This window comes from Phyllostomus hastatus, unplaced genomic scaffold (genome assembly GCF_019186645.2).
Source record: "Phyllostomus hastatus isolate PE091 unplaced genomic scaffold, TTU_PhHast_1.1 phas_scaffold_78, whole genome shotgun sequence".
NCBI lineage: Eukaryota > Metazoa > Chordata > Mammalia > Chiroptera > Phyllostomidae > Phyllostomus > Phyllostomus hastatus.
The window spans coordinates 30,570,540-30,597,815 of record NW_025334041.1 but is presented as its reverse complement, the minus strand read 5'-3'; the positions used below and the strand labels follow the sequence as shown (position 1 = coordinate 30,597,815).

The window sequence follows — 27,276 nt, the reverse complement described above, 5'->3', positions numbered from 1 at the left end:
AAGGCGTAATAAGGGTCTGGAATGTGCATAAATCAATTGAGTAAAACATTACAATAATCAACCTTATAAAATGCTGAGTTGATACGAAAGGGGAGTGAAACTAAAATGAAAGACTCCTAGGACTCAGGTGGGAGAGAGCCTAAGCCAGAGACTGAAGAGGAAGCTGCAACACTAAGCCCAGAAAAGTGCAGTGTGTGTGTGTGTGTGTGTGTGAGAGAGAGAGAGAGAGAGAGAGAGAGAGAGAGAGAGAGGTGGTGGTGAAGGTGGTGGACGAGCAGACAGTAAAGAGAAAGGGTATGGGTATGGGGGGAAGACAGTATCAATAAAAAAACAGTCTGGTCCTGGCCGGCATGGCTCAGTTGGAGAGCGGCATCCCATCCATGACCGAAAGGTTGAGGGGTCAGATTTGGTGAGGGCACACACCTAGATTGTGGGTGTGATCCTCGGTTCCAGTAAGTATGGGAGGGAACCAATCAAACTTCTCTCTCACATTGATGTTTCTCTCCCTTCCTCTTTCTCTAAAAACAACGAAAAAAATGTCCTCACTCCTTGGGTGGGCATTAAAAGAAAACTAAAAAAATAAAAAAGAAAACAACTCGGGGAAACCACCCCAGCCCGCTCAAAGCCTAAGAGATCCCACTGTAGGACTGAACTATTGGAAGTCACGTTGCTATGAGTCGAGACCCATCTTAGAGTAAACGACTAGCCTGTGAAGTCTTCTGCACCAGAATTACTGTTGTTACAACATCGCACTTTGCTTACTAAAATTAACTTCATTACACTGTCTTCTCAGGCATCGTTCACACATGTAGTTTCTTTTCCAATTATTTCATGTTACTACGAAAAGCAGTTCGCATTAAATATCAGGAGAGATGTGTGCGCATGTGTTTTAAAAAACATGGTCTCTTCAATTACTCCAGTCATGATATTAGATTGAAAAGAATTTCCTTCCAGGATCCTTATCATTATTGTGGAGTACTTGTTCTTTGAATTTCTTGCCTTGTTTTTAAGATCACCTTATTATGCAACATCTGCTCTGAATTTCAAATGTGATAAACAGAGTATGAGTGTCGGTGGCAGATGGCTAATGACCAGCAGCGACAGGGCATTCAAGCCTGCCTTGTTTTCTGAGGAGCGATATTTTCATGTTAATTTGCTCTGTGTCCTGCAAAGATGAGACAAATCACCTGCTCATAATTCAGGCAAAGTGGAGACCACCAGGAGCAGAGAGGGGCCATGGCTTGATTCCTTTAGGGTGAGAGGAGAGACGGCACTGGGAGACTTTCCTCATCTGCAGTACAGGGGACCAGTCAGTCACTTTGCATTATGTCAGCTCGACAGAGATGAATCAGCCCCAGGCATCCCATGATGACATCAGAGCCACTGTTTACTGCAAGCAGATATTATTCATGAAAACAGATACTTCCCAGAGGCAGAGAACAGGTGCTATTAAGAGTGTGTGTCAGCCTCTGAAGTCTGGGTTTTGTAAAATAAACCTAATAGTACATTTTATCTCCTAATGAAACTATTAACAACCAACAGAAATCTCTAAGAAACAGTCAACAGAAGATAAAATGAAATATAATTCACAGAGAAAATGACCCACCAGACACACAAACCTTGAGCTTTTTAGCCTTCTCAAGCCTTATGTCAAAGATGCATAAATAAAACATAATTTCTGCTCTACGACTGAGCCATCCAAAGAGGCAACATGGTCTTGAGCTCAAAGAATCCTGCCCTATTTTGAACAGGTAGCTGATCTTTTGTGTGACTGTTCAGGGTCTTCAAATCAGACTTGTGAAATTCTATTGCCAATTTCATCAAACATGTTACATTCACAGAATATCCATATTAAGTTATTTTTTATCTTTTTTAAATTTATTTCCATATTAAGTTCTTAAAGAGCTTGCTTATAAGGTAATTGATAACCCAGGTCATATACTAAGATAGATAATGTACTGCATAAAGGGAAGTCTAAGTACTGAAATGATAGTTCAGTACAGAAGGTACTACATTTGGAAAGCCTGTAAAACATTATGATTTTGTACATGAGTCTTTCCCCACATATATCCTGCAATGTAGTAGTACTTTCTGGGTAGTAGTTACAAATGATTAAGGTAAAGGAATTTATTTATAGTTTTTGTTCTTTCTGCTCCTTTGTCATGGGGTGGCAAATAAAGGCATGAAAGAGGAGAAATAACCATTTGAAAACCCCTTTTTTTCATCACAAGGTCCCCATAAATAAAAGGCACCAAATAAGCAAAGACATTGATAATTTCTCATGAGCTCTAAAAAGAAAAACTTAGGGTACCAATTTCTGCCTCATAAGTTTAATTAAACATGAAAGTCCAAGAAGACAACATCAAATCTCCAATGACCAAATAAAAATTAGAGAGCAAAAGCAATGAATTCTTCCAAAATGATGTAGATTAAAAAATAACTTCTGAGTTAGAAAAAGGAAAGCAAGATATGCCAATGATAAGCCCACGAGGCAAAATTTGGTATTGGTTGACTTCACATAGGAAGCTTCTTTACGCAAAGGCCACCCTCAAGGTAAATGGATATACCTTGGGGCATGAAGAAAAGATATTAAAGTGAACAACAATTAAAATAAAAAGAAAAGATATTAAAGAATGTGATGAAAACCTCAAGATGAAGTACGAGTGAGATGTATATATGTGCTTATTTATTTTTTTAAATAAATAGTATTTTAAAATTTTGGAAAGAACTGTCTATGATTTCATTTTATTCTCATGAGCCTCTCAATGACAATTTTCAGTTCAGGACTATACCCTTAAATACTTAGTCTCACATGAGCACTATGCAGTAATTACAAGATTTTCTCCAGGAGTTCAATCAATTATCAACCTTGACAAAAATACTTTTGAGTGATTTTCTGCCTTTAAAAAAACCCAAGCAAGGGAAACAAAAGAAAAATAAACAAATGGAACATCAAACTAAAAGTCTTTGCTCAGCAAAGGAGACCATCAACAAGATAAAAAGACAACCCACAGAATGGGGGAGAACATATTAACCAATACATCTGATAAGGGGTTACTATCCAAAATCTATAAAGAATGTACACACTCAACACCACCACCATCACCACCACCACCACCACCAACAACAATCCATTAAAAAATGGGCAAAGGACTTGAACAGAAACTTCTCCAAGGAAGTGGAGAAAGGGGAACCCTCTACACTGTTGGTGGGAATGCAGACTGGTGCAGACACTGTGGAAAGCAGTATGGAGATGCCTCAAAAAATTAAAAATGGATCTGCCTTTTGACCTAACAATCTCAGTTCTGGGAATATATCTGAAGGAACCCAAAACACTAATTCAAAAGAACATAAGCACCCCTATGTTCATTGCAGTGTTATTTACAATCACCAAAATATGGAAGTAGACCAAGTGTCCATAGATGGATCTGGAAAACATTACGCTAAGTGAAATAAGCCAGTCAGAGAAAGACAAATACTGTATGATTTCACTTATATGTGGAATCTAAGAAACAAAAGAAACTGATAAGCCAAACAGAGACAGACTCACAGATAGACAGCAGGATGACAGCAATTGCGGGGGGGTGGGGGGAGATTAGGGGTGGAGGGATGGAGCAAAAAGAAAAAGGGACTCATGGACATGGACAACAGTGGTGATTGCAGGGGCGGGGGGAGTATAAGGAGGTTAAATGGTAATGGAAAATACAATAAAAAATTTTAAAAAACAAAACAAATTTAAATGATCTTGGAAAATTGTTATGTGTTTAAACTGGGAAGATAAGCACATCATGGACTCTTTTCCAACAAACAGGCTGATGAAAATGGTATGGGACACAAAGATTCTACCCTATAATATCTAGTCAGACAGTATGGAGCATTCCAGTTTTAGCCAAATACTGCCCACCCAATGTAATTATGTCCTGAACACGCACTAGAATATTGTGCATTTAAGGGAGCCAACAGGTAAACAGTGCCAGAGAAAACACGGGAGGAGACAGGTGGTCGAGGAAAATGCCCTTAGCCTAAATGATCTGACAGAAAGTCTTCTCTAGATTTTGTTTTACATCTATTTCATGTGAAAATATTTTACATTTTCATAATTACTTTGCAACATGACATGTGTCGATATATGCCAGACATAGTCCATAGTAATATCTATGATTTTGAAGAACATTTTAGAAAATATTTTGGTACCATAAGGCAGAAAATCAGCTATATCTGTACTTACTGATAAGTAAGTTTTTTAACTTGAAAATACACCCTGAAGTATATAAATAACCACAGAAAATGTGCAGCACATGCTTCTGTGTGTACTTTAGCTCTCCCCTTATACTCTAAGGTCCTTGAGTGTAGACTGATGACTAATTCAGTTTTATGTCCCTGGAGTGCCTAGCCCAGAACTCTCCCTGTAAATATTCAATCAATATTTGTACAAGTACACTCAGAAAAATACTCTCATCACAATAAAGCATTCTATATAAAGAATCTAATTTGTGTTTCCAATAGGTTGTTCATAACAACAATATTCTCTTGACATAGTTATTGAGATGTTTCATAAATGAGCCTACATAATGAAATATTTGTGTTTTCTGGTTTTGTGCTTAGAATATTCAATTAACCAGAATCTCAACTAGCCAGAACCTCGTATTGGGTTGCTGAAAAAGTCCATATGTTTTTTTCCATACAGTAAAAGACTTATTTTTCATTTTCACCAGTAACTTTACTGATTTGGATATTTTGAGTATGTCATCTATGTCCCATATGGTATTATGCTGACTGTCCTCAATTAATGTCTCAATTTGATCACTATCAACTTCAACTGGTCTACCTGACTGTGGAGCATTGGCCCAGGAGAAATCTCCGGTACAAAACTCTGCAAACCACTTTTGAAATGTTCAGTCAGTCATAGCACCTTCTCCGTACACTGCACAAATCCTTTTCTGCATTTCAGTTGCATTTTTACCTTTCTTGAAGGTAAAAACAAAGGACAATAATAAAGGACAATATACCGAAATGTTCCTTATTTCCTTCCATCTTCAACATTAAAATGACTACACAAAAATTCACCAATTTTGATAATAATTGGATGCACCCTGATATGACAGCTGTCATAATACAATCTAACAAAACTGTTATGAATAAAGTTAAAGACAACTAAGCACAACTACAGCCATCATATGGAAAAAAAATACATGAACTTTTTGGCCAACCCAATACTTAGCAGATGTTTATCCTGCAATCCAATTGTTTAAAAAAGCCAATGACAGAAACAAAAGATATAAGTCAACTTAAACCTATTCATTTGATGGTATTCTAGTGCATTTAAATGATTATTCATATTGTGAATAATAACCTTAAAGGATCACAAACGCTCCAGTTACCAAAATCCCCCCAAACCCCCTATATTTAATAAGAAAGAAAATTATATTAGCAAAGTTTAGAAAATGTTTAAAAAATTAAGAATGAAAACAAAATGGATATTGTGATTAGCCTTTAGATTAGCAAAAAATGTTCAATTAGCCATTAAGATACAAATTAACTGCTTGAAATATTTCAGTTGACCACAGCTTCATCGATGAAAACATCGATATACCATTGACCCAAAACCTTAAATGACCATGCCTGTCTCCCAACCTCCACCCCAACCAGCTAAAATGGTCCCTGGAGGGACAGTGGGGGTGCTGCCCTCATGGCAGAAAAAATTTGACAGCCTCTGCTGAAAATCTCCTGTTCAGCACAGAATGAAGTGACATTCCTTTCCCTGAAGAAAGATAAAAAACTCAAAAATATTTTTAACAAGTCACCTTGTCACAAGTTTCTGGTGACAAGTACTATCTCCCCCCTGCCCCCGCCCTCCATCCCCCAACCAACACTTGATTGGCCACTCGGCCTGCCACTCCTCTCCTCTTCTCTCCTTTACCTCACTTTGAACCAGGCAAGTTTTTGGTTGTTCCTCATTTTATCCTGCTTGCCTCTCCTTCCCTCAAGAACCGTCCCCCCCCACCTCACTGCACTTCTGTTCCTGCCAGATGAGGCCTTAGTTTAGCTCCACTTCCATTCTGGCTTATCAATTATTTTAAGCACTGATACTTTTGCTAACAATTCCAAAACTCAGCAGCCTCTAACATCCTAGGATAATTTAATATGAAGCTCATAAGATCTAAGTAGGTGGTAATGTATGGTATAAACATATGGCTACCTTCTCTTGCTGCTTAAAAAAAATATGACCTCCCCAAAATAAAAATTTTGAACTCAGAAATATATCGGAAGAAGCCAATGATTATCTTGACAGCCTACACTTAAGCTGTTGGTTGTCAATGTATCTTATTTATTGAGTATCCAGGTATATTAATCAGGGATTTTCAATCAGTGTGCTGCAAGAATTTTTAAAACATGCAATACCTGACTATTTAGTCAGGGGCACTGCCCTCTTTTCCCTCAGGTTGTCAAATAAAAAAAATGACAATAGCCAACACAACAATGGCCATCTGGTATAAATGAATCAAAATTATACCTATTTTTTTGTCAGATCAGTAAAAAATATACTTTTTGGTGTGTTCAAGAATTTTAGTAATTAGTTTATGTGTGCCATGAGATAAAAAAGGCTGAAAATAACTGCTTTAAGTCACTGTGTAGGGACCATCAGAAGAATACTAGATGAAGGAAAATGAAAGAAAGATAATGAACATAAATAATCACAAGTAAAGGAAGAAAAATTGATAAAGAGGGAGAGAGATGTAGATCAGGGCTGTAAGACAAATGAGATTACAGCCAGCTACACAAGTTGATCAATGATATCTGGGGTGGGCCTTGAAGATGTTAAGCAGTGATTATTGGTGGGTGGGGAGGGGGAGCAAAGAAATGGCAATGAGAAGGAGGGCCACAGAGGCAGGAAATTATGAGCCCCACTAAGAGAATGGGGATTAGTCCAAGGTGGCCAGAAAACTGAGTACATGAGAGCGGCTACACTCTGCTCTGCATGCGGAACATAGGGTTTTGGACAAACTCAAAAAGGAGAGAATAAAGCCACCAGAATAAAATTTGAGAGGAAAGATGGGTGCCAAGATAGAAGAGGACTAACAACAGGCAGTTAGGAATACCTACATTTAAAGAGATGTAATGTCCTTAAAATTGCTCTGAAAGAAATGAGACCATTACTGTGCACCATATTCTTTTACGAAAAGCAGATGGCAGAAAACAAGTTCTGTATTAGTCTAAAACCAAAGGAATAAATCAAGTTTTAAATGTCAGTATCTGGGAATTCCACCAGCTATCACTGAAAGACATTCCTTACTCTGTTTAGAAGATAAACTATATTCATCTATTTATTCTTATAAAAATGATTCATTTGTAAACAATGAATGATAAGGTAAAGAGTCTGTTTAATTAAGTCATTTAATTCACAAAAACAAAAGGGTCTTCCTGAAGACCCGCACGTGATGAGCATAGATCTAAAAAATCTACTGGGAAGTTCAATTAAGCAAAACAAAGACAGACCAACAACACTTTTTAAGTAGCTTTTTCCACTGGAAAGCATTTCTAGTCAGTCCACTGCATTTAGCCAGCTGACCTCTAAAAAGTCTGAAGTCATCTTTGAATCCCTGGAGTCTGGGATGGTGGCTGGAACTTGGTTTTCTAGAAATGTTTTATTAATGAGAAGAAATGAAGAAGGAAAGGCCTGACACCAGTAGTGCAGATTGACACAGCATGAGTACGTCCTGGGGCCAGGACACGACTGTACTATTCAGTGCGCTCCAAACGATGTTTCAACATATATCTCTGAGTCCATGAACCATCAGAAAAAGGCTGAGCTGTATTTACTACATTATAGTTCCCAAGGTTAGAGCCAGATAAGTTACAAGTGGATATTTTTCAGCAAAAGTATTAGAACTACAGAATTTTCCACCGAGCCCTAAAATTAATGAACTAGAATATATTCCATTTGTAAATACCCCACTTAGCTATATTGGATATACTTATCTATATATTGAGTTTCAAAGGCTCTAATTGCGGCAATTTTCATAAGGAAGGAAAGCCATCACTTAATAGACCATGACAGTGTGCTCTATGACCAGGCAGAAAGGTGATTCTCGGTACCTTTATGGTTTCCGTGGGCACTCCAGGCTCTGGAACTTTATCCAAATAAGTGGTCAAGTCTTGATCAACATGTTCGAACACTAATGTTAGTTTGGTTTCTCTGTCTGTTCGTGACACTGTGCACACATCAAATAACCTAAAAGAAAAAAAGAGAGATATTGAGTAGATGGCATTAAGCAAAACAGTAACCTGTACATCTTACACATTTGATCAAATAGGAATAAAAGAAGGTCAGTGCTGACCATTCCTTGTGATAAAATGTAAGCACGCCTACCAGGACCTGACACTTTAATATGAAAGTTCAGGAGAGGAGCACTTGGTGGCAAAACGCATGGTAGCAAAGAGAAAGCAACAGGACCTGAGCATGAGAATACCTGCTTAGGGCGTTTCCTTAGTTAAGACCTTAGGTAGGACTTGCTGATGGACATAATTTCAAAAACTGCAGCCTCGGAAAAACATTGTTCTTCTTAGCTCGCAGTTTGAGAATCATTAAAAAGATAGGTTGAGTATTCTATGGAGATGCTGGACTCTACAATGAATTTTTTTCCTGGAATTTAAGGTGTTAACAATTGTGTCTGTGAAAATAAGTATGACAGAATATGGAGAAATTTGGTTTAATTCTAAGAGAGCCTTCTCATCCTAGTGAATCAAATAATTTCTCTAGAAAGGGTACAAATTTTCGGTTTCAAAATTCCAAATATCATGCTAATCAAAACTGTGAATTTCAAACTTTTTTTTCTCAGGGATGGGGGAAGAAACTGCATCGATAAACTAATACCACTCTTAAATGATAAGGACAGATTACTTGATTTTAACAAACTTTATAATCAAGTTTGGATGGGTGAATTCAATTTCTTTCATAAAATCCTACAACCAATTCAAATTGAAGTTTGAAAAACAAAGTTTTCAGTAGCAAAACAATTTTCAAGTCAAAGGGCAACTTTTAATTTCAACCATACATAGCACAATATCTGTGGTATATGATGTTCACCAAATGTTTGAAGAATTAAACCATCCACAAACAAGCTGTAAATAAATTTCTTGGTAAGAATAATAGAAACACTAAGAAAAGGCTAAAAAAATTCTATTTCTGTTATTTTCTTTCATTTTTAAAAGTTAATAAAGCTCTCCAAATAGACTGAATATAAATGTGCACGTAACCCAATTACTAAGATGCAGGGTCGACCCTCAGCCACCCACTTTGTACATCACCTCTGTGAAACCGTTCACTGCAGCTGGTTCACTACTACACCACCCTGCTGAATTTCTAGGCTACAGAGGTCCTGCAACATTTGGTACTTTTCTGTGAATCTAAACTACACTTTAAAAGAAAACTAAAGAACACTAAGTTAAATCTAGTGGGGTGAACAGCACCACCAACCACACATGCTTCAAAGCCAGAGTTTTAATGATGGGCAGTTTGGGGTGAGTCCTACAATTCCATTAAAATCAATTAAGATCACCTCAGTTTCTACCTTACGTATATCTACTTCCAAATATTCTGGATGCTAAAGTTTTAATAATCTACTTCTAAAGTTAGTTTTTTCCTAAATTCTAAAGTCTTCCAGTGTTACTAATGTGACTTCTTCTGGAATATTACTCTGATAAAATAAAAACTCCTAATTAGTAAATTTATTAAAGATTGTACCATATGTCATCTGAGTGCCACACTATAAAAAATAATGCCATTATGCATGGATCTAACACCGTGGATATTTATCAAGACAACTCTTTAAATTTGGCAGTTTGAGGTAACCACCATTCACTCATAGGCTCCTGTGAACCATCTTCTTCCCATTAAAGCCACACAGTCTGACAGCTTCACTTTTTGCTTCCCTTAGAAGCAAAGAGAGTTCCACAATCACCAAGCTTCTTCCTATCTATTGCTTCTACTTTTGTAATAAAACAAAACAGCGATGAACCAAGAAAAATCAAGAACAAGCGTGGGAATATACCCCTGCAGTTGTGCTTCTTAAACGTTACTTTAAACATGTTTTCCATTATAATTAATTATATACATTAAAATTCATTTATTCATTATAATTAATTTCCTAAATGCAAACATAGTGTTTAACACTGCCTGAGGTCAGCAATGATTTCAGTTAACTCCAGTTCTTATAGCACTTAAGAGTCTTTAATATACAAGATATTTTACTAATTTCCAAAAGGGACATAATTGGAGCATGAAGTGGTCACAGAACACGGCTGAACCAAAGTCACCGAAGTCACTGGCTCTCAAACCGTCGCTGTTACCTAACAGCTGGGGCAGTACGCCGTGTTGCCTCATCTCATAAAACCGTTTTCAGACGCTCTTTGAGTGGCACAATTTGAGAATAATATCTAACCCACCCAAGTTATTCTCCTCAAAGTTGTATCACTTTTTTCAAAATATTAAGACTCACTCTTCTGAGAAAAGGCCCTAATTTTGTCTTATTTATTTTTATTTTTTTAGATTTTATTTTTCAATTACAGTTTACATTCAATATTATTCTATATTAGTGTCGGGTGTACAGTATATTGGTTAGATAATCATATACTTTACATAATGCTCCCCCCAATATTTCAATATAGTACCCACTTGGCACTATAGTTATTACAATATTATCAACTCTTTTCCTTATACTGTATTTTACATCTCTTTGACTATTTTGTAATTACCGATTTGAAAGGACCTAATTTTAATTGGCAATTTTTTTTTAGAATTTATTTATTTATTTTTAGACAGGGAGGATGTGAGGGAGAGAAACATCGATGTGAGAGAAGCATCAACAGGTTGCTTCTCTCAAGCACCTCAGCCTCAGCCTGGCCTGCAACCCAGACATAAGCTGAGTTGGAATTGAACCGGTGACCTTTCGCTTTGCAGGATGACACCCAACCAACTGAGCCACACCAACCAGGGCTAATTTTCAAGTTTTTAAATGTGGAATTTTTAAAGAGTCCTGTCACTGCACAGAGTAGAAACTTCTTATGTAAATTAACTCCAGTTCTGTATGATTATATATACATATTCTAGGCTATAGAAAGAACGGTCTGACATAGAAATGGCTCATGCTGGTTCAAAGAAATAATCCTTTTCTTTAAGATGCCATTATTAATTTCATTTGGGAAATGGAGCATATTACATACACTCTCTCCCCAAATTCACAAGCGACATCAAGGGGAGTAGAAGTCCTAGGAGGACCTGCAGGGTACCCCGTTTGGTTCCAGTGCTGAGTGTCCACCTCCTATATCCCAATGCCCTAGAGAACACACTCTGGGAAGTACTGCTCTACACTGAAATAAGAAATTTAGTTTGACTTAACTGTGTAGCAAACATTATCAGGGTAAAAATTAAGTTATATTAGACATAATGGGTAGGAAATGCATTTTGAATCAATGGTTATGAATACTAATCTTAAGAATTTTAGAACATAGTGTATATGATGTTGTTTCCCCTACTATGACTCCCTCTGGAATGACCCCAGATCAAGTAACAGTCACTTTGGCAGGCAATAAAGAGAAGACAGGCGCAAATCTCACATGAAGTAACCGAGCTAAACAAGAACTAAAGTCCCCGATATTTCGCAGGAGATTAACAATCTGTAATATATTTATATAAATCAATAGGGAACGTGGCCAGGCTGCCTAGAACCCCTACTTGCAAAACACAAGAGCCAGGCAGGTCTGAACATTTGAACATAAACACTGGAAAACAACTTCAACTGTATGATTCCTGTGTTGACCAACATCTCCAGACTTTTTAAACTTTTTTTCACTATTCAGTAAACTAACAAAAATACCATTTCACTGACTGCATGACTGCAGTTCCGTAAGAGAAATGTAATCACTCTGTGTCAAAGATGGGCAATATCTCAGATTACTTTTAGAGGAAATGAAAACTACCATTCGCTACTTATCCATTAGAGCTTAGCTTAACATGACCCAAGTGAATGTTCAAAAAGTAGAACTGAAAAAGGGTTCTCAGCACTTACTGAGTCTATAGGAATCCAGTTTGGTTGTGAAAACACAATCTAAAAGAGGCAGATAGATTATCACTTCACTAAGTCAGCCAAGCCCCTCACTCTCCCAGAAAGTAATTCTCTCCCTGTCTCTATTGTCCTGACCCCCAGCTGCAGGGCAGAGAGCAAGCACTGTGGTCCAGCACAGCACACAGCTTTCCAGCTGTCCCAGTGATGTAATTATCTCACAACAAAACATCTCTGTGAATTAACTCTGCATCCTACCCATTGTAATTCTTAATGGCTGCTTCCTGTTCATGTTCTCTATTTAACTTGCTATTCTGGATCTATTGCATAGGCGAGTTGTCTTCATCTAACGGACGAGGATTACATGCAATAGGTTTGGGATTTCCAAAGATTGTAATTTACAAAGGTCTCCCAAACAACATGCTTTGGAAACACAAGCCCTGCCTTTCTATTGTGGTTATAATAAAAGGGAAATCTGCATTATTTGCTGTGATTAAACTCTGACCTGTCACAGGAAGTTCTGTGAGGATTTTTTTTCCTGTCACTTTTTTCCCCATACTCCTAAATGTTTGGACGTCAAATACTAAGATGTCTGGCACAGCTGACTAAGGACACTAAACACAATTTTATTTGAACTACAGCCTGTCTTTGGAAGCTAGAAGAATGTTTTTAAATCTCTAATCTCTTCCTTTATAATCCACGAAGCACATTCTGTGGCTACAGCTTTCATGCACCAAATTTATGTTCACACATTCCACTACCCTACACTACTAGACACAGGCCAGGGTGTTCTCATTTTGCTTATTAAATAGTGACTGGGGGTGCATTTGTTTTCAACGGACACCCCCTGGTTTAGCTGCAGAAGTATTTGCCACCAACAATCATGAACACGCTGCCAGAAGGAAACTGCCATTTCAGCAGCATCCATAAAACATTATCGGTGCCTACCATGCGCAGGCACTGGGTTTGGTTTTAGAGATTCCGTCAGGTCTAAAGACAGGTATTGTCTTTGAGAGCTTCACTATGTAGTTGTGGGAGACAAGACTTACATGTAAAACTGTAAGTAATGATATATGGGTATGTATTAATTCCAAATAAATCTATAAACAGCATATGAAACTTTACATATCACATCAGAGTAAATTCATTCAGCATCCTATTATATAAGGCTGGCCAAAAAGTCCATCTGGTTTTTTCCATAAAATAAAAGACATTTTTCATTTTCACCAGTAACTTGATTTGGATATTTTGAGTGTGTTGGCTATTTCCTGCGTGGTATACCATTGATTGTTCTCAATGTCTCAATTTGATCACTACCAGCTTCAACTGGTCTACCTGACTGTGGAGCATCATCCATCCACCAAGAAATCTCTAGCATGAAACTTTCACAAACCACTTTTGATACGTTTGATCAGATACATTACCTTCTCCATACAAATCTTTTTTTTTGTATTTCAGTTGCATTTTTGCCTTTCTTGAAATAATAAGGTATAATATACCAAAAATTTTGTGTACTTTCTTCCATCTTCAGCATTAAAATGGCTACACAAAAATTCACCAAATTTGGTAAGTTTTTTTAATGTACACTGATATGACAGTTGTCACAATACAATCTAACAAAATTGTTTCAAATGAGGTTAAAGACAAGTAAGTGCTACTAGAGCTATCTTACAGAAAAAAACAAACGAACCTTTCCACCAACCTGAAAGTGTGTGTGTGTGTGTGTATATATATATATACACACATATATATGTATATATACACATATATATGTATATATGTATATATACGTATATATCTACATATATATATGTATATATATGTATGTGTGTGTGTGTGTGTGTGTGTGTGTGTGTGTGTGTGTGTATATATATATATATATATATATATATATATATGTAGTGTCTGCCTTTCTACATTCATTATCTCTTCTGGAAACCATACTCTCATTTTTTGTTGAGGAACTATATTCTACCCTACACTCAGGCAATATGGCACTGGGGACATGGGTGCAGGATGGGAAGTAACCTACTCTGGACGAAAAGAGTGATGATGATTGATTCAGGGATGGACAGGACCATGAGAACCAGTCCCAGGAATTCTACTAAAATCATGGGGAGAGTAGAGTGTTCTTTATTTTGGAATTATGAAACTTGCAACATATAAGCCTGCAGCTTTTGATGGCTGTCTTTGCCACTCTAGTGTGCCTACCACTGTGAAAGCAGCCAATACAGAACAGAACCAGTGCAGAACGGGGACAGGTAAAAGATTCGGATGACACTGCTTAAGCACCTGGACCCCCTTATGCCTGACCTACTCCTGGATTTATTAGTAATGTGAGTCAGTAATGTCACTTTTGTGCTTAACCAGTCTGAGTTGGGTTTCCATTCCTTACAATAAAAAATAGTCCTAAGGCATCTGTCAATATTTTGAAATGATTAAATGACTCTGAAACATCAATGTCTGACTTCAAATACATTTTGCACATGAGACAAGATGAATTAAGCTCTAGTGCACAGCAGTGGCAGTTTCCTCCAGGTAACAGTACCAGAGCTCTGACCTGATGGAAGACTATCTACTTCCACAGCAGCAGAGCCGACTGAGCTTTCCCAAGGAGCCATGAGGCTTCTTTCCGGGACTCCTATTTGAGGTTCCTGGTCTTACCACAGAGATATTTTATGGAGGAAAAATAGAGAGAGAAAGAAGACAGATAGACATACTCATCACAAACACGAATATGAAACCTAGAATAGGAAAGAACTCAATGGTAAGAGGAAGTGAGGAGGCAAGGAGAAGCACTTTCAAATACTACAAAGACAAAAGTTAATTAAAGGTCGAGTCCAGTGCTCGAACATATATGTTCTGAAACCTTCAATTAAAGAACCCCTCTCCCGCTGGCTGTTGCTCAAAAGTGTAAATGCACAGAATGCCACATTGGCAGGGAGGCTTCGGCAGGGAAACCCTTTCGTTACCGTTACACTGACAACTACCACAGCCTGATGAGGGAATACAAAGTCACCATCTTCTGCTCACTCACTCATTTCATTCCTTACAGCCTTAAAGAGAGTGTTATAAGAATGTTTCATAGTTCGTTTTCTTTCAGTTCATCTTTAAAGTTTCTACTAATCTAGTTTTAGCTTCTATCTGCCTACACCTGGCAATCTGGATCTATGAGTTAATATCTTTGCGTCCATTAACCAAAAAATGTTTTACAAATTAAATGGGAATCCCCCAAACTGGGCAAGTTTACAAGATGCGCCTTGCACTACAGTAAATATTTAAAACTGAGCAAATGCTAAAACTTGTGTATATAGAAACACACTGCTACTGACCAGCACAAAACTGGTGCACTACTAGCCAGGCTCCAAATAAGGTATTTGGGGTTGTCTTAAGGGCTCCCGGGCTGCCTGTGGGCTGCTCTGCTCCTATTCAAGGCGAATTCCTGAGGTGGACATTGGATACCAGAAATCGAGCTCCTTTCACACACCTTCAGCAAGCATTAGGGTCGCCCTCATGGAACACGGTTCTTTGAACTGCTAATGCATTTTACGTGAATGAAAGGAAGAGAGGAGAACGAGCAGCATCAATCTGATATGCTAACCATACACTCTGACGGGAAAAGAAAAATATTAGAATGAAATCAAATGAGGATATCGAAAAAAATACATATTTTTCTTTTATAAGGAAGAGAACGGTAGCAGAGGCTAAATACTCAGTAAGTGAATTCTGAGTCACTGTGCAGATGACTATGTCCCCAAAGTTAAGAGAAGAAAATCAGACAGTGATGAGCTGATACTTTTGCTGAGTCTACTTTCAATACCAAATAGTTCTGTAAATTAAAAAAGAACATAGTGAACTCGACAAAAAGAAACATAGCAATTGAGCCAGTTAGGCATGTTTTTATGTCTGGATTAATAAAAACACCATTCGCTCTCTCCAGATACAGTCAGGAGTGAGAAAGTACTTTTTCCTGTCGAGGTCTCCACCTAGACACGATTACCTTAGTTTTAGCCTTTTCCGTACACCACGGCGGGCTTCAACCAGCCACTTCACACACACAGGTATGTTGATCAAAATAAGAGCCTGACAGGAGTGAATGAATTAAAGAGAACAAAAACCCTGTGATGTCAAGTGTAAGGAAGGGGTTGGGGATCCTCATGTCCTAAAACCTTCAGGCAGATCAGAGGTGACAGATTAGCACACAATGCAGCCATAAACTAAAAGGGCTTCTCTGTAACTTTGCTTATTCTTTTCTTTAAATTCTCCACAGCACCCACCCAACATGGTGTCTAACACACACTAGGTAGTCAATAAATGTTTACTGAATGAATGAAACTTTTCCAAATTATAACTCAGGGAAAAGTCAAGAGCACCTTAAAAGAGAGGACCTCTAGGTCATTAGGAAAGTGTGGTACTCTGACAAAGCTGATCTTGGAACTGATGTGAAATGAGGAATCACACACTAATATATTGCATTTATAAACTAACACTTGTTAACTGGCTCCCTAACTACTAGCAACTTCTCCACATTTTGACATTTTGAGTCCACACAACAACTCTATGAGATGTTACTCATTTTACAGAAGAAACAGATGTTTGTAAACCAATGTTCATGGCAGCATCATTCATAATCACCAAGAAGTAGAAACAACCTAAATGCCCATCAACCGATGATAAGTACTCAGAACGTGGCATATTCATATTATGGAATACTAGTCGGTAATTAAAAGGAATAAAGTATAGTTACATGTTAGGACATGGAGAAACCTTGAGAAATTATGCTAAGTAAAAGGAACCAGCCACAAAAGGCCACATATTACTTGATTTCTTTCATACAAAATGTCCAGAATAGGCAGACCCACAGAAGCAGTGATCGCCTGGGCTGGGAGTGGTGGGGAAGGGCAGGAGGGGAGGAATGGAGAATGGCTGCTAATGGCTACTGGGTTTCTTTGCAGGGTGACAAAATGTTCTAAGATTAGGTCATGGTGATGGTTACACAACTCAGTGAATATACTGAAAACCACTGAACTGTATACTTATACAGGTGAATCTGATGTTATGTAAAGTATATCTCAATAAAGCTGTTTAAAAACAACAAGAGGAAAGAAATAGCCAGAGAGAGGTCTGGTGTTTTGCTTAAGAAACAACAACAGTGAGTGGTGGAGACGTGAAGTCAGCTATCTGGACCCACAGCCTGATTTCCTAGCCCCTATGCATTGCAGCTCAGCATTTGGGACAGAGACCTCCCTGTGGCAAGTGAGACACACTGCTGAGAGACTCTGTGGGAATGCCAATTCCCAAAAGTCATGGTAAGTCTGGATATCCCAGCATATGCTTTACATGCTGGACTGAAAAAAACAGGTGTTTGTAAAATTCAAAGGAAAAATAAAACAAAGCTGAAGACTGTTGATCTCCTAAATCTGCTTACATTTTCCCTTGGCTAGGTAGAAAAGTGACATGCTTCAATTCACCCAGACTTTAAAGAGATAACCTGATCTCAAAAATATGTTAGGGCCTGGGCTAGGTGGCTCAGTTTGGTTCCAGTGTCATCCTGATATGCCAAGGTTGTGGGTTCGATCCCCAGTTAGGGCACATACGAGAATCATCCAATGAATGCATAAATAAATGGAACAACAAATTGATGTTTCTCTCTTTCTCCTTTCTTGCCTCCTTCCCACCCCCCAAAATTAATCGATAAAAAAAGTGAGTTAAATGATATTTTTGAAAGCAAAATGAATAGCTCTGGCTTGAGTCAAAAAGAGTACAGGAGCACTCCGGAGAACTTTAACATTCAATTCTGTCTCCATTTAAGCTGTTCTCAAGCTCTGGGCCTCTCCTTAAGGGAAAATGACGAATCAGCCAAAACTAGGCAATCGTCTGATGAAGACTGTTTGCTGGGTCATAAAATAAAACCAAACAAGTTTTACTGACACTGTAAGCCAAAAACCTTTCATTATCCTGACTAGGTGAGTACATTTATCCCCAGCACTAATTTAGTAAGGTCCTTAGGCTTAGCTGCTTATCTAATTAAATGACTACTGAAATTGGTTCCTTTTAAGGAAACATATATGAACATAAACATTAAGAAAGTGTTAAACTATAGTAATAACTTAAAGAAACATAAGTGAAAATATCAGATATATACTATTTAAGCCCCTCAAATTGGGTAACAACAGTTTTTAAGTGATATCATAGCACAGTATTTATGAGGGGCTGTGAAAAAGGGTCCCTACCACTGCGGGAGCATAAATTGGTTTAAAAAAAAAAAAACCTCCCTGGAGAGTAACCTGGCAGGAAAAATTACACACACACACACACACACACACACACACCTCACATATACACACACACCATGTGGTTCTTAAAGAGATGGTAGAGGTTCATATTTATTGAACAAGGAAAGATGGAAAGACATTCAAAATATATTATAAAAACAAATGCAGGTTGCAAAGAGTATGCACAGTCTGGCCCACGTATAAAATGGTGGAGAGATAAATCAAGATGCTCATACTGTTATTTCTAGGTAACAAGATTATAGAATTGTGTTTTCTGTGTGTCCTGCTATTTGCTCATCTAAACTTTCTACAATGAGAATTTATTTTTAATAAGAAAAAGAAATCACCATTTTAAAAACAAGCATTGTAAGAGTTTATTTTCTCATTCAAGATTATTAATATACTTTTCTTCAATCTGCTCCTCTGAGTTATTGAGTAAATCCTGATCAACAATCCTGGAAAGGTGGTTTTTAAAATTAAATGTTAATAACTTAAGTGCTTAATTTTGTTTTAGGAGAAAAAAATAATACACATGTGTTACTGTCTCATTAAAGGTATGTGATTTTAATCCTCCCCCAAAATGGATTAACTCCGAAAAATAGAATATGGAAAAAATAAAGTTGTTTTTATGATATCTGACTCGTTGTCAGGTCAAAAGTAACAGAATTAGGACGAAACACAAGAGAAACAATGACCGCTCACAAGCCTTCAAACTGCCCTAAGTTCTAATGGTTTCATACAAGATCCCCAAAAGTCCTGTGTGGTATAGCTGTGGCACTGCATAAGTATGGGGATGGCTTTAGAGATTTGGTTCTGTACAACTGTTTTAAAGAAGAGGAAACATAGGTCCACAAGTATACAATGGCAAAGCTAAAAAAAAAAAAGTAAGACACATAGGTTTCATGGCTAAAAATTTGATGCTCTTTCTAATACAATGAGGTATAAGTAACCAAAATAACCAAAGCATAGTTTTTAAAAAATTCATTATAAAAATTAATATCTAACACCTTATATTTTCAAATAAGATTTATTCCAGCACAATTTCCAGGAACTATATTGTTAAGAACACCATCAGAAACTATTGAAAGATAAGAAAACAGAACACAATTGGAAAAGTTAAAAGAACTGGTATCTCTATCACCTCGAAACTCAAGGATCTGAAATTGGCTTGTTTCATTCAGAGGTAAAAATATGTAAATACTAATTATGATGTTTAATATGCCTACAGATACATTTTACTTTAGAGTTTGATCTTTGAGTGATACTTCAGATGACACGGTTAATATTTCATAGTGCTAAGAGTGATTAAGAACTAAAGCAGGTAACAATTTGTAAATGTAGCCACAACTGTAACTCTTCCGAGGCAGAATTTTTCTTTTGCAAAAAACCGCAGGACAACTCATACTGGGAATCTGTTCTTCAACTAGGTATTTCACAAAAGTGACCATTTTAGATACCTTCGTCTTACCTTAAGTCCTAAAACTATTTTTGAAAAATGAAGTTTTCCAAACAAAAACAAACTCATTGTTATAAACATAGGTGTAGTTACTGGAGGGGAAAGCAGGTGGTGGGAGAATGAAGTATGTAAACAGGGTTGAATATATGGTGATAGAAGGAAACTAGACTTCGGGAGGGAAGCATGCAGTAAAGTACACAGATGTCAAATTATCATCTTGTGCACCTGAAAATTACATAATGTTATTAACCAACGTGACCCCAATACACTTAATTAAAAAATAAAAATATTAAAGTTTTAAATGGAATTGTTTGCAGCATGCATTAAACATTTTTTTGATGTTTAAAGCATAATATACTGATTATGTTCTACTGCTGAAGGATTTGTGATCATTATTATTACCATTAAATGATAATAGTTTAACTCAGCACTGTTACTGTGATCCTTTATTTGCGCACTTTCTAGACAGATGAACATAAGGCAAGGAGATCCACAGTGAGACATAAATTAATCTGTCAAAAAGCAAAGAATCTCGAAAGCAGCAAGAGATAATAAGCAAGCCATCACCTACAAAGGAAACTGAAAGAAACAGCCGACTTCTCATTAGAAACCACAGGGGGCAGAAGGCAGTGAGATGACAAATTGGAAGTGCTGAACAGAAAAAGTGAAAGACAAATACCATATGATCTCACCTTTAACAGGAACCTAAACAACAAAACAAAGAAACAAGCAAAATATAACCAAAGACACTGAAATAAAGAACAGACTGACAGAGTTCAGAGGGGAGAGGAGAGGGAATTTCAGGGGAATTTCAGGGGAAAAGGAGAAGAGTTTACAGGAACAAGTATAAAGGACATACGGATAAAAACTAGGGGTGGGTGGAAATGGGAGGGAGGAGGAGAGGGCTGGGTGAGTGGATTGGGATGGGAGTAAAAGATAGAAAATTGTGCTGCAACAACAATTAAAATAAAATTTAAAAAAAAGAGAAAGAATTCTATGTCCAGAAAAAAGATCCTTCAAAAATGAAGGTGAAATCAAGACATTCCCAGGTAAACAGAAGCTGAGGGAGTTTGTTGTCAGCACATCTTGCTAAAAGGAGAAATGCTGAGGGAAGTCCTTTAGACTGAAATAAAAGGACATTAGACAGTAACTCAAAACCATATGAAGAAATAAAAAACACTGACAAAGTTAACTTCATCGGTAAATATAAAAGCTAATATTACTGTATTTGGTTTGGAATTCTTTTTCTTTATATGATTAAAAAGACAAATGCACATAACAGTAACAAACTTACGCTAACGGCCACACAATGTATAAAGATGTAATTTGTGATCATAACAGCATGAAGGGGGAGGGGCAGAGCTGTACAGCAAAAAAGGTTTTTAGTATTTTTAATATATTTCATTGATTATGCTATTACAGTTGTCCCATTTCCCCCCTTCACTCCCCTCCACCCTGCACACCCTCTCCCACCCACATTCCCCCCTTTAGTTCATGTCCATGTATCATAAGTTCTTTAGCTTCTACATTTCCCATACTATTCTTGCCTTCCCCCTGTCTATTTTCTACCTACTATCCATGCTACTAGCAAAAAAGTTTTTATAGACTACAAAAACTAAGTATTATTTCACACTAGACTGGTTAAGTTTAAGATGTTAATTGTCATATTCAGTGTAATCACTAAGAAATTCATGTCCTGAGAAATATTTTCTTGAATCTCCTAATCTATCATCTAGGAGTTTAGTGTGAGCCTAGGACCATACCAGGGACTGTACACATGCAAACTCATTGAATTCTTTCAATATCCCTATTGAATGGTGCTATTATTCTCATTTTACAGGTGAAGAAGCTGAGATTCAGAGGGAATTTGTCCAGAGTGACAGGGCTCATAAGATGCAGAACCAGGATTTCAATTAGCAACCTTGACAGACTTCTGTCTCTACCACCTGCACCTTCTACATTTAGAATTTCATGGTCCTACTCTCTTACTACCCAATGCACCTGCTCTCCTCTTACCACCAGCAACACAACATACCAAACGACAAATGAAAATTATCTCCTTCATAGCCATGGCTTCATATAGTACATACAGGGGGTGAATTACTAATCTGTCTCTCCAAAACAGTTCTCTCTCCATGCCCAGTTACCTTTTGGACAACTCCAATGTTCTGAACCCCTTGATTTCAAATGTGTAGAACACAGCTCATCGCCTTGTTGAATCACATCACCATCCAACCAATTTTCTAAGTCCAGAAACCTTCCAGCAATCCTAGATTCTTCCATTTCCCCATACCTCCAACAAATCACCAATCCATCACCAAAGTGTTCTTCCATTCACTTCCACTTCCTAAGTTCAGGTACTCATAGCTCTTCCCTAGACTTCGACAGAAGGCTGTCTCCCTGCCTCATGGATACTCCCTGTCCTCACCCCTCCCTCTGGTCAATGAACCTTCTGGAGAATACATCTAATTATAACACTGAACAAATGCATTTAGCCAACAAATTACTTAATAAATATATGTCATTCCCTTGCATTGTATTGAGTGCTAAAAATAGAAAGATTAAAGGACAAACTATATTGTCTTTAGATGCTCAGATTCTAGTTGGAAGGCAGACATGAAAAGATGAATATCAACTAATCTGGAAGTGCTAAATTAGAGATATTGTAAGAGTAATAAAGAGAGCCTCTTAACCCAAAACTGCAGGAAAAGGTTTGTAGAGGAAGTGACAACCGAACTGTCTTAGACCATCATGAACTACCCAAGAAATTGGCAAAGACAGGGCCAATTCTCAAAAACAAGAGAAAGTGTGAACAAGGGACAGCAAGAAATCATACTGGAGGGAAGCCTTGTATGTGGTAAGGAACTTTTGTCCTATGGGAAATGGTCACCTACTTTTGATTTTTAAACAGCTCACTCTGATGGGCACGGATAAGAGGGGAATAGTGGCAAGAAGACCAGTAAGGAGATTGTTACTGCAGGAAAATAAAGAGGGCCTGTCCTAAGGAATTGGCAGCAAGGACGGAGAGGAGAGTGCAGATTCCAGAAATATTTAGGAGGTTGAATTGGCAGGATTTGCTAAGTGTCTGAATGTGGCGGGGGTGGAGGGATGAGGAAGGAGGAGCAGCCAAGGATGACTCACAGGCTTCAACTTTGGGGACTTGGTGCCACCCCATGAGATACAGCAGTGTTCCCAGCCCTTTAGTTTGCAGAGACCTGTAAAATTTCCAGCAGATGTAGGGCTCTGATGGAACACTGCCAGCGAGAGACGTAAATACACCCTCCTGTCTACTTTCAAGTACCATTTCATAAAGAAAGCACATTTTAACACCCAAACTGTAAATAGATTTAGCTTTCTGAAAAATTCACCACAGGCCCTTATTTTTCTAATTTCATCATAGATGATGGAAAATTGGTACCAGGCCTCAGACCAACACTGGGAAGCCCTGAGACGGAGATATACGAGAAGTCCATATGGCTGTAAGATAATGAGTTGAAGACAGAATAGTCGGTCCCCGCCCTCACCGACTCTCAGTAGGGTTATCTATCCTACATACATTAAGGGTTGTAAAAGAGTTCAAGAGGTTATGGAAGCTCCAAAGAGGAAGCACTCAAAAGTGCGCAGAGCGCAGAGCGGGAGTGGCTGGGGAGATGAGTCTCAAAGGATGATCTGGAGTTCGCCAAATAAATAAAGGAAGTTTAGTACAGTCCAGGTATAAGAAAAGGCATGTCCAAAGGTATGTAGATATGCAGGAAATTCACATTTATGGAACCGTGGATAGTCTGGCATGACCTAGTGATTATCTTGGAAAATGGCAAGAGAAGAGCTGGAAAAGTACACAGAAGTGAAATTGAGAAGAGTTTGGTAATCTGGGCTAAGAAGTCTGGAAATTATCTTATGGGCACTGGGGGAGAACCAAAGAACTTTGCAGTGAGCAATACTACGGGCAGTTTTAACACTTGGAAATATCGCTCTGACTGCAGACCAGAAATTGGACTCTAAGGCAATAAAATTGAGGGTAAGAAAAATGGGTAAGAAGTGTATGCAAAAGTCCAGGTAAGAAATACAGATAGATTAGAAAAATAGAAGTAGCAGAGAAAGACTAATACAACCAAGAGATATTTTTTGAACACCTACATCCTACAGGGAGTGTTAAGGCCAATGAGCTAAGATCCCTGCTCTCTTAGAGCTTCATTTCTATTTTTGTTAAACCAACAACAGAACCATACTTTACATGTTTTGCAGTTTAGACAATTTAACAATGCACCCTGGTCGGCATGGCTCAGATGGTTGGGGTGCTGTCCCACAGAGTGAAGGGTCCCCGATTTGATTTCCAGTGGGAGCACATGCCTGGGTGGTAGGAAGGTCTCCGGCTGGGGTACATGGAAGAGGCAACCGATCCATGTTCCTCTCTAGCATCAGTGTTTCTCTCCCTCCCTTCCCCTCTCTCTAACATCAAAGAAATAAAATTTTCAAAAAAAATTAACAAAGCATCAAATGCTGTCACAAGCTTTTCTTTCTCTCTCACTCTGTGCGTGTGTATAAAACCATTTTTAAATTGCACTAAATTATGTTATCTATGTAATTTATTACACCATTTCTCTGTTCTTATAACACTGGCTCACCACTTTATAATACATTCCTGTAAATGGCATTGAAGAAATCAAAAGGTGTGCAGTTTTTCTGAATAAAATTATGTACACTTTAAAAAGTTCTTGATCCAAATGGCCTTAAAGATTATTGTATCAATTTATATTCCATAGTGATATCTAGAAGGTGGAATCTATAGGATTTGGTGACCAACCAGGATATTATAGTTGAAGAACGAGAAAAAGGTTAGAATGATTTTCAAGTTCTGGTTTAAGCAACAAGGTAGATAATGGTACTATTTCCAAATAGTAGAATAATAAAGGAAGAGAAGATTTGAGGAGTAATTAATGAGTTCACTCCAGAAGAGATGAACTTGAGATGTCTGTGACCTTTAGGTGGTAATAATGTCCAGTGAACAACTGTACACTAATACTTGGAGCTTTGGACACAGGTCAAGTAATAGTTTGGGAAGCATCAGAATAGTTTGGGAAGCTTCAGCAAAGAAGGCAGGATCTTGGCGGGTATAACATAAAACAAAATAACATCCCTGACTGGTACAGCTCAGTTGGTTGGGCATCATCCTACAAAGCAAGACCTCGCTGGTTCAATTCCCAGTTATGGTACATGCTTGGGCTGCAGGTTTGGTCCCTAGTCTAGGCAACCCCCTGATGGTTCTCTCAAACACTGATGTTTTTCTTCCTCTTTTTCTCCCTCCCTTACCCTCTCTCTAAGGATAAATAAATAAAACCTTTAAAAAAATAGCATCCCTGAATGAATGAGAGAGGTGGGCCAAAAAAAAAAAAAAAAAAGATGAGGAGAACAATGTCACAAAAATACAAGGGCATTAAGAAAACAATTCCTTTTACAACAGCATCAAAAACAACAAAACACAGGACAAAGTAGCAGCACAAAAAGCTAACATTTATTGAGTGCTTACTGTGTCCCAGGCATGGTGCTAAGAACTTTAGCTGTGTTTACGTATTTCAACCTCTTAACCCTATAAGGCAGGTACCATCATCTCCTTTACAGGTGAACAGAACTAAGGCATTGGAGATGAGTAGGATGCCCAGCATCAGAAAGCCTGCAAATGAAAGAGCCAGGATTCGAGCTCAGATAATCAGACATGAGAACCCTCACTCTTAACTACTGTATTTTCCATTCCACGGCTTATTAGGATCCTCCTGATCTTGGCCCTAATTACTCCTCCACTTTCTTCATTTAACTAGTTTCTCTCCATCTTGAAATATGTGCAGTTCCTGAAATGTATGTAGTTTTTGTGCTATGCCTTGACGTGAGCTGCCCCTTGTGCCTAGAAAGCTCTCCTTTTCTCTGTCTGGTTGCTTCCTCTACCCATCCAATGAAGACTGCTCAGGAGGGAGCATCATCTGTGATCCTCACTTTCCTCCCTCTGTCCTCCCACTTCCAGAGCCAAGACTCTGACGTGTTACCACAACACACCTGACTCACTGGAGGCACTCGGCCACGATCGCTGAATGAATGAACAAATAAATAAAAACATTCAATTGTCCCACAAGAGAGTACGCTATATTTTTAGAAATAGCCCAGCCAAGTCTGATAAATGAAGTGGGGGATTAGGCTGAGTAATACTCTTCTGGGTCCAAAAAGAGGTGTGATAATAAAGTAAAGATGTTGATGTTGGGGTTTGGCTCATAAAACACTTCTGAAGACAATTCCAAAAGAGTCAGAAAATGTTTTGCTCAATTACCGTAGAGTTAGAAAAACCGAACTCCCTCTCCCACAGGACAAGATTTATTTGTTCATATAAATATGCTCTAGTATGATGTTTTTCACTTTTTTGTCTCATTATTTTCAAGTTACATGGTATAATAAGGCAATTGTACTTTACTATTAAACATATTTCATTTCCTAAAGAGCAAACCACTAAATAAGTTATCCCCATTTTTTCCCTCACATTGTTTTTCCTCAGTAAGCGTCTTTACATGTTAAAGAAATATTTTATTATCAGAGTGATTTTGCTTATTTCCAAAGAGGGAAGCAATTTGCTACTCTTTAATTTAAACCTCCCCTTAAACCCAAGGAATGTCTGGCTCACGGCAGGAAAAACAAGGTCCAAGATCTATTAACTGGTGATGCACAGCTTTCGAAGCAGTTTATATTCAGTATGCACTTAAATTCATTTAACTATCAGAGCAAAGCCTCAATCTCTTGTGTATTTTGCTAGTACAGAAGTATTCTCAGACCAAAACGAGGTCACAAAATGTTTTAACACGACATGTTTCACTCTTTCAACTTTTAAAGAAAATTCCAAGGAACTACAAAAAGAAGTTTCCTGAAAGGAACAGCCTCATATCTGAAAGGACATCCTAGACCAGCCCTGTCCCAATTTGGATGCAGGGAGCCATCAGAATAGAACTAATTCATGCCACAGCACACATTCAACCTCACTGCTTCTTCCAAGCCTCAATCTCGACCCATCAATAAGCCCATCGTGTTGAACTCCTCTTCAAAGATTCTGTCCAGTTCTCTAAGTACAACCACCCACCACACATGGTCTTTCTGCAGTCGGAATTTCACAGATCTTTACAGTATGTATTTTGAATTAGTATATATAAAGGTTAGATCTAAGCATTAGCCTAATAAGCATGTATGTGCTAACATCAGTTACTAGTGTTTCTTAGCTGTTAATAGGGTTTCACTCTACTCAAAGTCACCTTATTATTACCCAACATGAGTGATTTGAATATAAGATTTCTAGGCAGAATACCCACTGGAACTAAGATGGAAAACAGTAAAACACAAATAATATGAAATACAGAACAAAGGTAGCATCACCAGCAGCTGAAATTAACTGGAAAAAGAAATTCTATCCTAAAAAAAATCCATTTTGTTAGGTGATGAACAATAGTTTTGA

The 27,276-nt window shown here is 37.8% G+C and overlaps 1 protein-coding gene across 4 annotated transcripts in view; it reads right to left on the bottom strand.

Annotated features, from left to right (window-relative positions):
- CDK6 (cyclin dependent kinase 6) overlaps positions 1-27,276 on the bottom strand; it is a 228,325-nt gene that overhangs the window by 157,153 nt on the left and 43,896 nt on the right. For all 4 annotated transcript variants that reach the window (XM_045827037.1, XM_045827038.1, XM_045827036.1 and 1 more), the window contains exon 3: positions 8,098-8,233. In XM_045827037.1, coding sequence (XP_045682993.1) covers positions 8,098-8,233 — 136 coding nt within the window. The remainder of the gene's footprint in view (positions 1-8,097; positions 8,234-27,276) is intronic.